This window comes from Linepithema humile, chromosome 4 (genome assembly GCF_040581485.1).
Source record: "Linepithema humile isolate Giens D197 chromosome 4, Lhum_UNIL_v1.0, whole genome shotgun sequence".
NCBI classification, from domain to species: domain Eukaryota; kingdom Metazoa; phylum Arthropoda; class Insecta; order Hymenoptera; family Formicidae; genus Linepithema; species Linepithema humile.
In genome coordinates this window covers 21,043,488-21,060,836 of record NC_090131.1, presented here as the reverse complement: position 1 = coordinate 21,060,836, position 17,349 = coordinate 21,043,488, and the positions used below count along the sequence as shown (strand labels likewise).

At 27.8% G+C, this 17,349-nt stretch overlaps 2 protein-coding genes across 2 annotated transcripts; both read left to right on the top strand.

The window, feature by feature from the left end:
• The first annotated feature begins 2,774 nt into the window (after positions 1-2,774).
• Positions 2,775-7,957, top strand: LOC136999621 (cytochrome P450 4c3-like). Its single transcript, XM_067354003.1, has 11 exons — positions 2,775-3,681; positions 3,894-4,000; positions 4,059-4,149; positions 4,280-4,465; positions 4,586-4,655; positions 4,724-4,850; positions 5,223-5,408; positions 5,484-5,552; positions 5,775-5,937; positions 6,025-6,204; positions 6,765-7,957. The coding sequence occupies exons 1-11, from the start codon at positions 3,516-3,518 to the stop codon at positions 6,932-6,934; spliced, it is 1,515 nt and encodes a 504-aa protein (XP_067210104.1). The 5' UTR covers positions 2,775-3,515; the 3' UTR covers positions 6,935-7,957.
• Positions 7,958-11,251: 3,294 nt separating this feature from the next.
• Positions 11,252-16,473, top strand: LOC136999615 (cytochrome P450 4c3-like). Its single transcript, XM_067353994.1, has 11 exons — positions 11,252-12,157; positions 12,370-12,476; positions 12,535-12,625; positions 12,756-12,941; positions 13,062-13,131; positions 13,200-13,326; positions 13,699-13,884; positions 13,960-14,028; positions 14,251-14,413; positions 14,501-14,680; positions 15,242-16,473. The coding sequence occupies exons 1-11, from the start codon at positions 11,992-11,994 to the stop codon at positions 15,409-15,411; spliced, it is 1,515 nt and encodes a 504-aa protein (XP_067210095.1). The 5' UTR covers positions 11,252-11,991; the 3' UTR covers positions 15,412-16,473.
• The last annotated feature ends 876 nt before the right edge of the window (positions 16,474-17,349 follow it).

Here is a 17,349-nt window from a genome sequence, read left to right as displayed (position 1 = left end):
ATGAATGTTATCTCGGGGATTATTCCCTCTAATCTTTAACAAAAATTCTTTCTATAAAAAAAAATTAACAATTACAAAATTTTTTATTTTATTACGGTATTTCAGTAATATAAACTAAAAAAATCGAGTAAAATGAACACAATCTCTGAATTGAGCAAATTTTGTTGCAACCATTGCAATCGAATCAAATTGAATAAAAATTCAGTTTGTAAAATAAAACTGCTATTGAAATCATTTTAGAATTTAGTATTTGCGTGCAACAAAGATTAATTATATAAATGATAAATTATTATATAATTGATAAAAATATAAATTTATGTAAAAACTTACAAATTGCCTAACTGCTTTATCAGTGTTGTGCAATAACGAATCAAAGTTTCGTATGGCCTCAATATGTAACGATAAAATTTCTGCAATATGACTATCGTTACTCTTTGTTGATAAAGAAGCGCGGCTCCTTATAGCATCTTCGATTCGGCTTACTAATTGTTAAATTGTCCGAACTCAGTGGAATAGCAGAAACAAACAATTCTATTCGTACTGATTGCTTTCTCTCTAAAAGATATTATTTTTTAAACACTTTGCCTATAGTACTTAAAAAATGTTATTTCACTTTCATCTCTGTCTTGCAAAAACTCCCGTACAAAAACAAGACAATTATTAATCTGTAGGAAGTGTTAATGTTTAATAACATCTTAAAAGATTTGTAGCTATTAATACATATCAAATATTTTTACTCTATATATAAATATGTACAGTTTTAGTAAAATGAGAGATGCAAAGATATTTAAATTAGATTGTATTTTAAGTAAAATAAGGAAATTAAAAGAATAATGCATAATTATAATATACAAGGTGTCTGATTGCTCCCGCAAGTTTGCTCGTGTGTAGGTAGGGTAAGTCAAATTAAATACGTAAATCCTCTAAATTTTGAAAAAAAAACAAAATTTTGTGTGGAATTTTTACTGGAACGTTGTAAAAACTTTATGGAACATTACTTAAATGTTTCAAAGGTTTCAATGTTACGTTTCTGAAATGTCTCTGGGATCTTTCTGTGCTATCAGGGACGTATATAAAGAAATCTGCATGTCTTTTAAAACATGATAAAAAATTACTATTGTTACTTTTTTCTTAATTTTTCCACTAAGGAGATCTTCTCCAGAAAACTCTTCACTAAATACGAATAATTCTCCTCCCGAGAAAAAAATTGACAAAGAGTTAAGAATCTAATGGATTTGTACTGAAAAAATGATAAATTTTGAAAAATGGCCAAAGTTCACCAATTTTATATATTGTATATACGTCATCTTATATTCCAGAAATGTCGTCATAGATATGACGTTAATGGTTTGTAACTTGTCATTTTAACGTCATTTTTTCGTCATTTTAAAGGTTAATTTGACGTAGCCAATGATTAAAAAAATGACGTTATAATAACGACACCTTATTATCTGGGCTAATACTTTATACACACAATATTTTTCCATATTTACGACTCATTGTTATTATGTAAAGGCATAAAATTCAAGAAAAAATCATGCATACATTCAAACAAAAAAAAACTTCTGATTTGATTCATGATTTAGTTCAAGTTTATCAAGTGAGTTATGTAACGTTAATCAAAGCATTATCAAGTGAGTTATGTAACGTAATTGTAACGTTAACCAAAGCATTGAAAGAATAAGAGTAATATTGCGCGCTGGAGAAATTAATTATTTAATGTACCAACCCGAGGAAAAATGGTATAATTGATCAGATGTAAACATATATAATTATAATTATATATGTTTACATCTGACCAATTATATCATTTTTTCTCAGGAATTTTTTTTTGCCGATTTAAATTACATTGTTATTTATTAATTACAAATACATTAAATTATATTCAAATCAAATAAGTTACTTATTTGAAAATCCAGCATTAATCTGCATTGTACATCTTTAAATTGCTATATTTTTGATTTTTTTAAATTAAAATTTTCCGTATCTTCAAACACTTTTGCTCGGAATATCAGTGCTGGCATGAGCATTCATTTCGATAACTCAAAGTTTGCAAAATTATTGCATCGTAGATTAGCTATTATTTCTCTGATTTTTTACCATTTTATTTTATAGTTATTTCACAAATTTATCAATTGAAAAAAGTACATTTTGATTCCCTGATACATTCAGAAACTGTTCAAAATTTTACTTTTTTCTTTTTATTAAACTAAAAAAAATTAGACTAAAAGTTAAAAATGAAGACATTTTCTTTTTCCAAGATGTGATGAGTATAAACAAACTACAGAAAATTTGTAAATCTTTTTACGAATGAGATTACGAACAGCCATTAACTGCTACTGGAAAAGTTTTTAATAACCGTAATAAACGTAAAAAAAGACAGACACCTCACAATTACTATTGCTATCCTTGGCCCGAAAATTATATTGGTTTTTATGGAAGGACTCTTTCTAATTGATTCTTATGGAAGGACTTTCTCTACTATGTTATAGAGTTCAATGGCAACAAGTAGTCTGACAACTTGTAGCCATAAAAGGTGTGCGGTGCTTTGCCTCAGGCACGGCGCATCCGTAACGCGAAGAGGTTCCTTATTTCTTGACTGCCAAATATCAATGCTTTAAACGCGATTTTTAAGATCTTTTTCTTTTTAAATAATTAATTCAATAATAAAGTTTCTATTATTACATTTATGATATAATAATCTTAAAATATTATTTATGATATAATAATCTTAAAATATTATTTATGATATAATAATCTTAAAACATTATTAAATTATATTCGATAGATTACATCTAAAGATCGTGTTTAAAGCATTTGATATTTGGCGGTTAACCGCATTACGTGACCACCAAATGCGCCCTATATAAAGCAGGATACACATCTTGATTGCAGTTGTCAAGCAACTTTTTGTTAAAATAGAAGGGGGAGTCGACGTAGACGGTGGACATGGACTCATGAAATTCGGCTGAAATGTGCAGTTTATACCGAGCTCTGTTGAAGACGAAGAACTGTGACGCGTTCGTCACTTAAAGACGTCTGGCGAAAACTTTTTTTTATTAAAACAGAAATATAAAAAAATATCATACGAGAAAGTCGAAAAAAGTGTCTTGTATCAGACACTAACACGAACTCACTGTTATTTATAAAAGACTGGTTTCACAACTGGATTTTCAGTTGCATTGTAACTACCGCGGTGTGCGCTATCTGCTTATCACATTTAAACTATCATTTTAAACAGTAAATTTCAAAAAGCAATAATAATAATCGCGTATAAAACCTATGTGATAATTAAATTAGTTTTTAATTCATTTAATTAATTAATTAATAGTTTAGAAAATTAGTCTACACGAATATTTTAGTCTATTAAAAATTAAAAAATAAAGAATTATCGAACAATTTACAAGAAAAATAAATAATTAATAACAATTTTTTATTTATTGCAAATTTATACAACGAATATTACAAGTTAAGTTTAAAAAATATATATTTATTTCACACACATCTTTACAAATATGCTTTTTGTAATAGTCATAATATTGTTTCTTGTGTATCTTTTCGAACTTAACAAGAAAAAATATTACAAATTAAAAAGAAATTTGCAATTTGCCTTTTCGTTGCCTGGTGAATCTATATTGACAGTGTTTATCAAAACGCTGCAAATTGCTTGGAAATATGAAGGTAAATAAAATGCTCTCAATAGATTAACCGAATTCAATATTAATATTTCAACATAATAAAATATTTTTTCTCATGTTTATAATTTAAATATTATATTTTTATTTATCTAATTAAATAATGTAACTTTATAATGCAAAGAAAAAGAATTTATGTTCAAACAATAACAATCACAATTGTGTAAACAATATCAAATGTAAAATATAATGTTGCAGAATTAGTAAATTATTTGTTAACGTTTACTAAAAAATATGGAAGCCCTAGCCGTTTTTGTTTCGGAACAGATTTATTTGTACTACTCGCAAAACCTGAGGATTATAAGGTAAGTTTAGAGAAAATAATTATTTTAACAATATAATATATTGAATTTTAATACGCAGGTCGTACTTGCGAACGTGAACGGCAATTACAAAAGCTCAGTTATGAAACTGTATTCTCCACTTCTTGGGAACGGAATTATCAGAGTTTCAGGTATTACGCCTATGTTCAAGTATGACGAATGTTTATTTGATTTATTTATATATTTGTTTATATAGTTATAATAATATATTGATACAATACTATACTTTTTACTATTGAATACTGTAATTAATATTTGTAGGTGCAGCTCATAGGTTACGGCGCAAAATAATACAATCCTCTTTGAATGCCAAGTCAGTGTCTGATTACATAACATTTTTTGATAATTATAGCAATTATTGTGGGGATTATTTGGAAAAAGAAGTTGGTGGTCATACGTTTGACATAAAGCCGTACATAGGGCGATACGTGACTGATATATATTTAGGTGAAAATTGTGCAAACATGACATATGTTGATTTATAACAAATTTTTGTAACAAGTTGCTATTATAGATACAATTACAATTAATGCTATAATTAAATATAAAAGTTAAATAATATTACAGCATCAATTGGAGGTATAGAAGGAACGGCGTATAAAGGTGAATATGATGAACTACTGTACTGGCAAGAAAGGTATATAGATCTCATATTATTGAAGACGTGTGATTTATATTTCAATTATTAATATATAATTTTTTCAGATTAATGAAATATGTATATAAAAAAGTGGTAACACCATGGCTACAATTGGAATGGATTTTTTCTCTGAGCGATAACGCGAAACAACAATCCGTTGGTCAAAAAATGATACAAAACTTTGTTCATAAAGTAAGCTTCAAATATTTCTTGTATAATTGTTTAATCATATAAAACATTTAGTGCATTTGGTATTAATCAACATTTTTTATGTTATATTTCATTTTATTATAACACATTTTTGAAATTTTTATTTTTTATCATAGCAACAAGCATATAATAATACATATAAAAGTTGATGATAAGATTCGCGAATTACATAATTGTATATTACTTATTTTATTACATTATCATGTTTTTTATTTTTATGAAAAAAATATGCGTACGTATGTCACTGAATATTATTAACTAAAGCACGATAATTCTAATAATATTACATATAATGGCAATTTTTGTCAACACATATTATTAATTAATATACTGTATTATTTCATATATGTATAGATAATATTGCAGAAATCAGTGGAACGCGATACTCCAAATTATGATAATGAGATCCTCCAAAAGCCAAAATCCGTTGCTAGCAATTATTTGAACTATGTAAAGCAACTGTCTGATGATGCTACGGGTAAATCCCGCGCGGTGAGCGATGAAGACGTAAATGACGATATTCGCAATCTCTATGCGGCTGTAATGTCACTTATTGTATAAATAGTTAAAAATTGTACAAGTACATTTAGATTACTATAAATTTATCTTTTACAGATACAAAATACAGTTATGGAATTGACATCCTTTATTTTTCTATTGTTGGGAATACATACAGAAATACAAGTTAGTGAAACTGTAATGTGATATGCAGAACATAAAACAAGAAAAATTGTATTTGTCTTTGCATTATAATGATAAATCATTTTACATATACATATATAATTGTATAATATATAGATTAAAATTATTAATTTTATTTTTCACATTTCTTATGAGACACGTTAGTCAACTTTTTAAATGTTACTTCAGATATCCGTTTTATTAATTATGTATTTCATTATTTAGGAAAAGTTGCGAAAAGAAATATTGCTTACATTCGGAAACGACAAGATTGATGCCAAGCGTCTCACGAGCATTCGATATCTTAATATGGTGATTCAAGAAACACTAAGATTGTTTCCTCCAGCACCTATAATTGCGCGACAACTTACGGAAGATATTAAACTGGGTATTGTATAGTGCAATATTTTTTGTAACACAACAGTCACAATGAAGAAAAATAAGTTTGTGAGTTACGAAGACGCGTTGATTTCAGAATCATGCGTCTTGCCGAATGGGTGTTACGTTATAATACCAGTGTTTACTATTCATCGTGATCCTGCATATTGGAATAAACCGGAGGAATTTATTCCTGAACGATTCTCGCCCAAAAACTCGTCAAGTCATCATCGGTACACTTACATTCCATTCGGCACAGGTCTTAGAGATTGCCCAGGTAAATTTTTAAAAATTTTTTACTTTGAAAATGATGTAAACTAATTTTGAAAAATTCAAAAAATATCAATATTACACCAATAACATATTTAAATATTTACATATTTAACACGGTCCGTACCAAGCCGGTTTTCCGTGACTATTGATGGCCCACGCTGGTGCATTTATTATTTGAGCTCAAAACATATGTATTGTAATAAATTTAATATTGATGTATTATTAAAATAATGTAGAACAAAAGAAATAAGTTGTAAAATGTTTTGTAATAATGTATTTCTTTATACTTAAAATATCAAACAGTCTGAATGAAAAGCAGCGTGGGCCATCGGTGATACACGTGACATATAACGTACACGTTTATTATTTTATTAAAGTTTATAATTTTTTAAATTTAAATTTTCAATGTTTTAAAATTATTAGATTTTGAATATTTTACAATAAATAATAAAAGAGTTTGATTGAATATTTAGTATACTTATACTTACGTATAGATATTGTAGTATGTTGTTTTAACAACTTTTTTATACTTTTTTTTACACTTTGTTTATATTTTTGTTTAAGGTCAACGATATACTTTTCTGTCCGTGGGAGCAGCAATAGTAAATTTATTGCGGCGGTTTCGCTTTGTAGCAACTGGCAGTGTAAAAGATGTCAAATTAACAAATGATATTTTATTACGATCTCGAGACGGTATCAAATTATCTATGTTTCGCTTAGAAGATCATAGATAAACAATATACCTTATGTATGTACCACGAATGTACACTGCATATCTTTGGAATATACCTATGTATGTACTATGGACATCCTATGTACATACATGTGGTAATTATTTCACATACATAGAATATGCGATGTACATACTTTTTGCATTCTTTGTATATACAGAGATTATACAATATCGATATATGTATATACATAGGACGTACATAGAATGTCCTAATGTTTATTGGGTATATGCAATATAATTTCTTAGTCTTTTCTATTTAATTATGCAATATTTTCGTGGATTTTAAATAATTAGAAGTAATACCATATGTTACTCCAAAAAGGTAATAAAATAATATAAAAATTTGTAATTACTCTTTTACTACGACAATGTCTCATTAAATCACGATGTACGAGCATAAAAAACACTAGAAGCATATAGATATGCAATATAATTTTTACAAATTATTATGTAAACATTACTTACTTTACTTTATTTAAAAAAATGCATTATTTTGTTTATTATATAATAAATATATAAATATATAATAATTATTATTTATATATAATACTCTGACAGGCTAAAAATTCAAATCTGTTAATTTCTTTATATAAGTTTCTATTATTTTGATAAATAATTACACTTTTCTTTATCATTTAGTATATATATTAGCTCGTTTTCCACCATCAATAAATATTATTGTGTACATTCTATGCGAATATTCATAGAATATTGAGGACATTCCAAGAAAGTTCAAGGAACATCTATGCGAATATTCCTGAGAAAGAACATTTAAATCATATACGAACATTCATGGAACATTCGGTACTATCTGGGTATATTGTCAAACTCAGCTTTCGTTAAAGTTGAATGCTGTAAAGGAGCGCTCGGAATGAGTTGCACATTTCGGGCCGATTCCCGAAATGACGCCTTCTGTTCCCCCACTACCGCCCGGCCGCTGGCGGCCGAGCCACCGATAGCTCTGGCGCAGGAGCGTTTTATGTAAGAAATAGGCTGGGTTGTGTTGAGACACCTCTCAGAAAATAGTAATATTTTCTTTGCTACATAAATATTGTTTATTTTCATTAATAATTAATATATATATATATATATATATATATATATATATATATATATATATATTATGTATTAATAAAAATAAACATTATTTATGTAGTGAAGAAAATGTTACAATTTCCTGAAAGATGCCTGAAAGAAACAATCCAGCTTATTTCTAATATAAAACGCTCCTGAGCCAGAGCTATCGCGCCGGCTCGGTCGCCAGTGGCCGGGCGGTAATGAGGGAACAGGAGCCGTCGTCTCGGAAATCGGCCCGAAATGTGCAACTAATTCCGCTGTTGTAAAGTGATTTCTATTGGAAAGAATAATATATCAAGCTAGTAAAATAATATGAAAAAGATTTTGATTAACAGATACGTTTTTAATACCATGTAGGACATACTTCTCATAATTTTAATAAAAAATAAGTTGGAGAGTTGTTGCGAATACCCTTTCAGGAGCAATTCATCGCGCATTCGTTTGTGAATATTTTGGAAAGAGTGTGATGAATGTTATCTCGGGGATTATTCCCTCTAATCTTTAACAAAAATTCTTTCTATAAAAAAAAATTAACAATTACAAAATTTTTTATTTTATTACGGTATTTCAGTAATATAAACTAAAAAAATCGAGTAAAATGAACACAATCTCTGAATTGAGCAAATTTTGTTGCAACCATTGCAATCGAATCAAATTGAATAAAAATTCAGTTTGTAAAATAAAACTGCTATTGAAATCATTTTAGAATTTAGTATTTGCGTGCAACAAAGATTAATTATATAAATGATAAATTATTATATAATTGATAAAAATATAAATTTATGTAAAAACTTACAAATTGCCTAACTGCTTTATCAGTGTTGTGCAATAACGAATCAAAGTTTCGTATGGCCTCAATATGTAACGATAAAATTTCTGCAATATGACTATCGTTACTCTTTGTTGATAAAGAAGCGCGGCTCCTTATAGCATCTTCGATTCGGCTTACTAATTGTTAAATTGTCCGAACTCAGTGGAATAGCAGAAACAAACAATTCTATTCGTACTGATTGCTTTCTCTCTAAAAGATATTATTTTTTAAACACTTTGCCTATAGTACTTAAAAAATGTTATTTCACTTTCATCTCTGTCTTGCAAAAACTCCCGTACAAAAACAAGACAATTATTAATCTGTAGGAAGTGTTAATGTTTAATAACATCTTAAAAGATTTGTAGCTATTAATACATATCAAATATTTTTACTCTATATATAAATATGTACAGTTTTAGTAAAATGAGAGATGCAAAGATATTTAAATTAGATTGTATTTTAAGTAAAATAAGGAAATTAAAAGAATAATGCATAATTATAATATACAAGGTGTCTGATTGCTCCCGCAAGTTTGCTCGTGTGTAGGTAGGGTAAGTCAAATTAAATACGTAAATCCTCTAAATTTTGAAAAAAAAACAAAATTTTGTGTGGAATTTTTACTGGAACGTTGTAAAAACTTTATGGAACATTACTTAAATGTTTCAAAGGTTTCAATGTTACGTTTCTGAAATGTCTCTGGGATCTTTCTGTGCTATCAGGGACGTATATAAAGAAATCTGCATGTCTTTTAAAACATGATAAAAAATTACTATTGTTACTTTTTTCTTAATTTTTCCACTAAGGAGATCTTCTCCAGAAAACTCTTCACTAAATACGAATAATTCTCCTCCCGAGAAAAAAATTGACAAAGAGTTAAGAATCTAATGGATTTGTACTGAAAAAATGATAAATTTTGAAAAATGGCCAAAGTTCACCAATTTTATATATTGTATATACGTCATCTTATATTCCAGAAATGTCGTCATAGATATGACGTTAATGGTTTGTAACTTGTCATTTTAACGTCATTTTTTCGTCATTTTAAAGGTTAATTTGACGTAGCCAATGATTAAAAAAATGACGTTATAATAACGACACCTTATTATCTGGGCTAATACTTTATACACACAATATTTTTCCATATTTACGACTCATTGTTATTATGTAAAGGCATAAAATTCAAGAAAAAATCATGCATACATTCAAACAAAAAAAAACTTCTGATTTGATTCATGATTTAGTTCAAGTTTATCAAGTGAGTTATGTAACGTTAATCAAAGCATTATCAAGTGAGTTATGTAACGTAATTGTAACGTTAACCAAAGCATTGAAAGAATAAGAGTAATATTGCGCGCTGGAGAAATTAATTATTTAATGTACCAACCCGAGGAAAAATGGTATAATTGATCAGATGTAAACATATATAATTATAATTATATATGTTTACATCTGACCAATTATATCATTTTTTCTCAGGAATTTTTTTTTGCCGATTTAAATTACATTGTTATTTATTAATTACAAATACATTAAATTATATTCAAATCAAATAAGTTACTTATTTGAAAATCCAGCATTAATCTGCATTGTACATCTTTAAATTGCTATATTTTTGATTTTTTTAAATTAAAATTTTCCGTATCTTCAAACACTTTTGCTCGGAATATCAGTGCTGGCATGAGCATTCATTTCGATAACTCAAAGTTTGCAAAATTATTGCATCGTAGATTAGCTATTATTTCTCTGATTTTTTACCATTTTATTTTATAGTTATTTCACAAATTTATCAATTGAAAAAAGTACATTTTGATTCCCTGATACATTCAGAAACTGTTCAAAATTTTACTTTTTTCTTTTTATTAAACTAAAAAAAATTAGACTAAAAGTTAAAAATGAAGACATTTTCTTTTTCCAAGATGTGATGAGTATAAACAAACTACAGAAAATTTGTAAATCTTTTTACGAATGAGATTACGAACAGCCATTAACTGCTACTGGAAAAGTTTTTAATAACCGTAATAAACGTAAAAAAAGACAGACACCTCACAATTACTATTGCTATCCTTGGCCCGAAAATTATATTGGTTTTTATGGAAGGACTCTTTCTAATTGATTCTTATGGAAGGACTTTCTCTACTATGTTATAGAGTTCAATGGCAACAAGTAGTCTGACAACTTGTAGCCATAAAAGGTGTGCGGTGCTTTGCCTCAGGCACGGCGCATCCGTAACGCGAAGAGGTTCCTTATTTCTTGACTGCCAAATATCAATGCTTTAAACGCGATTTTTAAGATCTTTTTCTTTTTAAATAATTAATTCAATAATAAAGTTTCTATTATTACATTTATGATATAATAATCTTAAAATATTATTTATGATATAATAATCTTAAAATATTATTTATGATATAATAATCTTAAAACATTATTAAATTATATTCGATAGATTACATCTAAAGATCGTGTTTAAAGCATTTGATATTTGGCGGTTAACCGCATTACGTGACCACCAAATGCGCCCTATATAAAGCAGGATACACATCTTGATTGCAGTTGTCAAGCAACTTTTTGTTAAAATAGAAGGGGGAGTCGACGTAGACGGTGGACATGGACTCATGAAATTCGGCTGAAATGTGCAGTTTATACCGAGCTCTGTTGAAGACGAAGAACTGTGACGCGTTCGTCACTTAAAGACGTCTGGCGAAAACTTTTTTTTATTAAAACAGAAATATAAAAAAATATCATACGAGAAAGTCGAAAAAAGTGTCTTGTATCAGACACTAACACGAACTCACTGTTATTTATAAAAGACTGGTTTCACAACTGGATTTTCAGTTGCATTGTAACTACCGCGGTGTGCGCTATCTGCTTATCACATTTAAACTATCATTTTAAACAGTAAATTTCAAAAAGCAATAATAATAATCGCGTATAAAACCTATGTGATAATTAAATTAGTTTTTAATTCATTTAATTAATTAATTAATAGTTTAGAAAATTAGTCTACACGAATATTTTAGTCTATTAAAAATTAAAAAATAAAGAATTATCGAACAATTTACAAGAAAAATAAATAATTAATAACAATTTTTTATTTATTGCAAATTTATACAACGAATATTACAAGTTAAGTTTAAAAAATATATATTTATTTCACACACATCTTTACAAATATGCTTTTTGTAATAGTCATAATATTGTTTCTTGTGTATCTTTTCGAACTTAACAAGAAAAAATATTACAAATTAAAAAGAAATTTGCAATTTGCCTTTTCGTTGCCTGGTGAATCTATATTGACAGTGTTTATCAAAACGCTGCAAATTGCTTGGAAATATGAAGGTAAATAAAATGCTCTCAATAGATTAACCGAATTCAATATTAATATTTCAACATAATAAAATATTTTTTCTCATGTTTATAATTTAAATATTATATTTTTATTTATCTAATTAAATAATGTAACTTTATAATGCAAAGAAAAAGAATTTATGTTCAAACAATAACAATCACAATTGTGTAAACAATATCAAATGTAAAATATAATGTTGCAGAATTAGTAAATTATTTGTTAACGTTTACTAAAAAATATGGAAGCCCTAGCCGTTTTTGTTTCGGAACAGATTTATTTGTACTACTCGCAAAACCTGAGGATTATAAGGTAAGTTTAGAGAAAATAATTATTTTAACAATATAATATATTGAATTTTAATACGCAGGTCGTACTTGCGAACGTGAACGGCAATTACAAAAGCTCAGTTATGAAACTGTATTCTCCACTTCTTGGGAACGGAATTATCAGAGTTTCAGGTATTACGCCTATGTTCAAGTATGACGAATGTTTATTTGATTTATTTATATATTTGTTTATATAGTTATAATAATATATTGATACAATACTATACTTTTTACTATTGAATACTGTAATTAATATTTGTAGGTGCAGCTCATAGGTTACGGCGCAAAATAATACAATCCTCTTTGAATGCCAAGTCAGTGTCTGATTACATAACATTTTTTGATAATTATAGCAATTATTGTGGGGATTATTTGGAAAAAGAAGTTGGTGGTCATACGTTTGACATAAAGCCGTACATAGGGCGATACGTGACTGATATATATTTAGGTGAAAATTGTGCAAACATGACATATGTTGATTTATAACAAATTTTTGTAACAAGTTGCTATTATAGATACAATTACAATTAATGCTATAATTAAATATAAAAGTTAAATAATATTACAGCATCAATTGGAGGTATAGAAGGAACGGCGTATAAAGGTGAATATGATGAACTACTGTACTGGCAAGAAAGGTATATAGATCTCATATTATTGAAGACGTGTGATTTATATTTCAATTATTAATATATAATTTTTTCAGATTAATGAAATATGTATATAAAAAAGTGGTAACACCATGGCTACAATTGGAATGGATTTTTTCTCTGAGCGATAACGCGAAACAACAATCCGTTGGTCAAAAAATGATACAAAACTTTGTTCATAAAGTAAGCTTCAAATATTTCTTGTATAATTGTTTAATCATATAAAACATTTAGTGCATTTGGTATTAATCAACATTTTTTATGTTATATTTCATTTTATTATAACACATTTTTGAAATTTTTATTTTTTATCATAGCAACAAGCATATAATAATACATATAAAAGTTGATGATAAGATTCGCGAATTACATAATTGTATATTACTTATTTTATTACATTATCATGTTTTTTATTTTTATGAAAAAAATATGCGTACGTATGTCACTGAATATTATTAACTAAAGCACGATAATTCTAATAATATTACATATAATGGCAATTTTTGTCAACACATATTATTAATTAATATACTGTATTATTTCATATATGTATAGATAATATTGCAGAAATCAGTGGAACGCGATACTCCAAATTATGATAATGAGATCCTCCAAAAGCCAAAATCCGTTGCTAGCAATTATTTGAACTATGTAAAGCAACTGTCTGATGATGCTACGGGTAAATCCCGCGCGGTGAGCGATGAAGACGTAAATGACGATATTCGCAATCTCTATGCGGCTGTAATGTCACTTATTGTATAAATAGTTAAAAATTGTACAAGTACATTTAGATTACTATAAATTTATCTTTTACAGATACAAAATACAGTTATGGAATTGACATCCTTTATTTTTCTATTGTTGGGAATACATACAGAAATACAAGTTAGTGAAACTGTAATGTGATATGCAGAACATAAAACAAGAAAAATTGTATTTGTCTTTGCATTATAATGATAAATCATTTTACATATACATATATAATTGTATAATATATAGATTAAAATTATTAATTTTATTTTTCACATTTCTTATGAGACACGTTAGTCAACTTTTTAAATGTTACTTCAGATATCCGTTTTATTAATTATGTATTTCATTATTTAGGAAAAGTTGCGAAAAGAAATATTGCTTACATTCGGAAACGACAAGATTGATGCCAAGCGTCTCACGAGCATTCGATATCTTAATATGGTGATTCAAGAAACACTAAGATTGTTTCCTCCAGCACCTATAATTGCGCGACAACTTACGGAAGATATTAAACTGGGTATTGTATAGTGCAATATTTTTTGTAACACAACAGTCACAATGAAGAAAAATAAGTTTGTGAGTTACGAAGACGCGTTGATTTCAGAATCATGCGTCTTGCCGAATGGGTGTTACGTTATAATACCAGTGTTTACTATTCATCGTGATCCTGCATATTGGAATAAACCGGAGGAATTTATTCCTGAACGATTCTCGCCCAAAAACTCGTCAAGTCATCATCGGTACACTTACATTCCATTCGGCACAGGTCTTAGAGATTGCCCAGGTAAATTTTTAAAAATTTTTTACTTTGAAAATGATGTAAACTAATTTTGAAAAATTCAAAAAATATCAATATTACACCAATAACATATTTAAATATTTACATATTTAACACGGTCCGTACCAAGCCGGTTTTCCGTGACTATTGATGGCCCACGCTGGTGCATTTATTATTTGAGCTCAAAACATATGTATTGTAATAAATTTAATATTGATGTATTATTAAAATAATGTAGAACAAAGAGAAATAAGTTGTAAAATGTTTTGTAATAATGTATTTCTTTATACTTAAAATATCAAACAGTCTGAATGAAAAGCAGCGTGGGCCATCGGTGATACACGTGACATATAACGTACACGTTTATTATTTTATTAAAGTTTATAATTTTTTAAATTTAAATTTTCAATGTTTTAAAATTATTAGATTTTGAATATTTTACAATAAATAATAAAAGAGTTTGATTGAATATTTAGTATACTTATACTTACGTATAGATATTGTAGTATGTTGTTTTAACAACTTTTTTATACTTTTTTTTACACTTTGTTTATATTTTTGTTTAAGGTCAACGATATACTTTTCTGTCCGTGGGAGCAGCAATAGTAAATTTATTGCGGCGGTTTCGCTTTGTAGCAACTGGCAGTGTAAAAGATGTCAAATTAACAAATGATATTTTATTACGATCTCGAGACGGTATCAAATTATCTATGTTTCGCTTAGAAGATCATAGATAAACAATATACCTTATGTATATACCACGAATGTACACTGCATATCTTTGGAATATACCTATGTATGTACTATGGACATCCTATGTACATACATGTGGTAATTATTTCACATACATAGAATATGCGATGTACATACTTTTTGCATTCTTTGTATATACAGAGATTATACAATATCGATATATGTATATACATAGGACGTACATAGAATGTCCTAATGTTTATTGGGTATATGCAATATAATTTCTTAGTCTTTTCTATTTAATTATGCAATATTTTCGTGGATTTTAAATAATTAGAAGTAATACCATATGTTACTCCAAAAAGGTAATAAAATAATATAAAAATTTGTAATTACTCTTTTACTACGACAATGTCTCATTAAATCACGATGTACGAGCATAAAAAACACTAGAAGCATATAGATATGTAATATAATTTTTACAAATTATTATGTAAAAATTACTTACTTTATTTTATTTTAAAAAATGCATTATTTTGTTTATTATATAATAAATATATAAATATATAATAATTATTATTTATATATAATACTCTGACAGGCTAAAAATTCAAATCTGTTAATTTTTTTATATAAGTTTCTATTATTTTGATAAATAATTATACTTTTCTTCATCATTTAGTATATATATTAGCTCGTTTTCCACCATCAATAAATATTATTGTGTTCATTCTATACGAATATTCATAGAATATTGAGGACATTCCAAGAAAGTTCAAGGAACATCTATGCGAATATTCCTGAGAAAGAACATTTAAATCATATACGAACATTCATGGAACATTCGGTACTATCTGGGTATATTGTCAAACTCAGCTTTCGTTAAAGTTGAATGCTGTAAAGCAGCGCTCGGAATGAGTTGCACATTTCGGGCCGATTCCCGAAATGACGCCTTCTGTTCCCCCACTACCGCCCGGCCGCTGGCGGCCGAGCCACCGATAGCTCTGGCGCAGGAGCGTTTTATGTAAGAAATAGGCTGGGTTGTTGAGACACCTCTCAGAAAATAGTAATATTTTCTTTGCTACATAAATAATGTTTATTTTCATTAATAATTAAATATATATATATATATATATATATATATATATATATATATATATATATTATGTATTAATAAAAATAAACATTATTTATGTAGTGAAGAAAATGTTACAATTTCCTGAAAGATGCCTGAAAAAAACAATCCAGCTTATTTCTAATATAAAACGCTCCTGAGCCAGAACTATCGCGCCGGCTCGGTCGCCAGTGGCCGGGCGGTAATGGGGGAACAGGAGGCGTTGTCTCGGAAATCGGCCCGAAATGTGCAACTAATTCCGCTGTTATAAAGTGATTTCTATTGAAAAGAATAATATATCAAGCTAGTAAAATAATATGAAAAAGATTTTGATTAACAGATACGTTTTTAATACCATGTAGGACATACTTCTCATAATTTTAATAAAAAATAAGTTGGAGAGTTGTTGCGAATACCCTTTCAGGAGAAATTCATCGCGCATTCGTTTGTGAATATTTTGGAAAGAGTGTGATGAATGTTATCTCGGGGATTATTCCCTCTAATCTTTAACAAAAATTCTTTCTATAAAAAAAATTAACAATTACAAAATTTTTTATTTTATTACGGTATTTCAGTAATATAAACTAAAAAAATCGAGTAAAATGAACACAATCTCTGGATTGAGCAAATTTTGTTGCAACTATTGCAATCGAATCAAATTGAATAAAAATTCAAAAGTTTGTAAAATAAAACTGCTATTGAAATAATTTTAGAATTTAGTATCTGCGTGCAACAAAGATTATTGATTAATTATAGAATTGATAAATTATTATATAATTGATAAAAATATAAATTTATGTAACAATTTACAAATTGCGTAACTGTTTTATCAGTGTTGTGCAATAATGAATCAAAGTCTCGTATGGCT

Bases quoted from the DNA above. Each gene is read 5' to 3' on its own strand.
- LOC136999621 (XM_067354003.1), top strand. From the start codon at position 3,516: ATGCTTTTTGTAATAGTCATAATATTGTTTCTTGTGTATCTTTTCGAA. The intron at 3,682-3,893 runs GTAAATAAAATG...ATAATGTTGCAG, and splicing joins AATTGCTTGGAAATATGAAG to AATTAGTAAATTATTTGTTA. The intron at 5,938-6,024 runs GTATTGTATAGT...CGTTGATTTCAG, and splicing joins TACGGAAGATATTAAACTGG to AATCATGCGTCTTGCCGAAT.
- LOC136999615 (XM_067353994.1), top strand. From the start codon at position 11,992: ATGCTTTTTGTAATAGTCATAATATTGTTTCTTGTGTATCTTTTCGAA. The intron at 13,132-13,199 runs GTATATAGATCT...TAATTTTTTCAG, and splicing joins CTACTGTACTGGCAAGAAAG to ATTAATGAAATATGTATATA. The intron at 13,327-13,698 runs GTAAGCTTCAAA...ATATATGTATAG, and splicing joins TACAAAACTTTGTTCATAAA to ATAATATTGCAGAAATCAGT.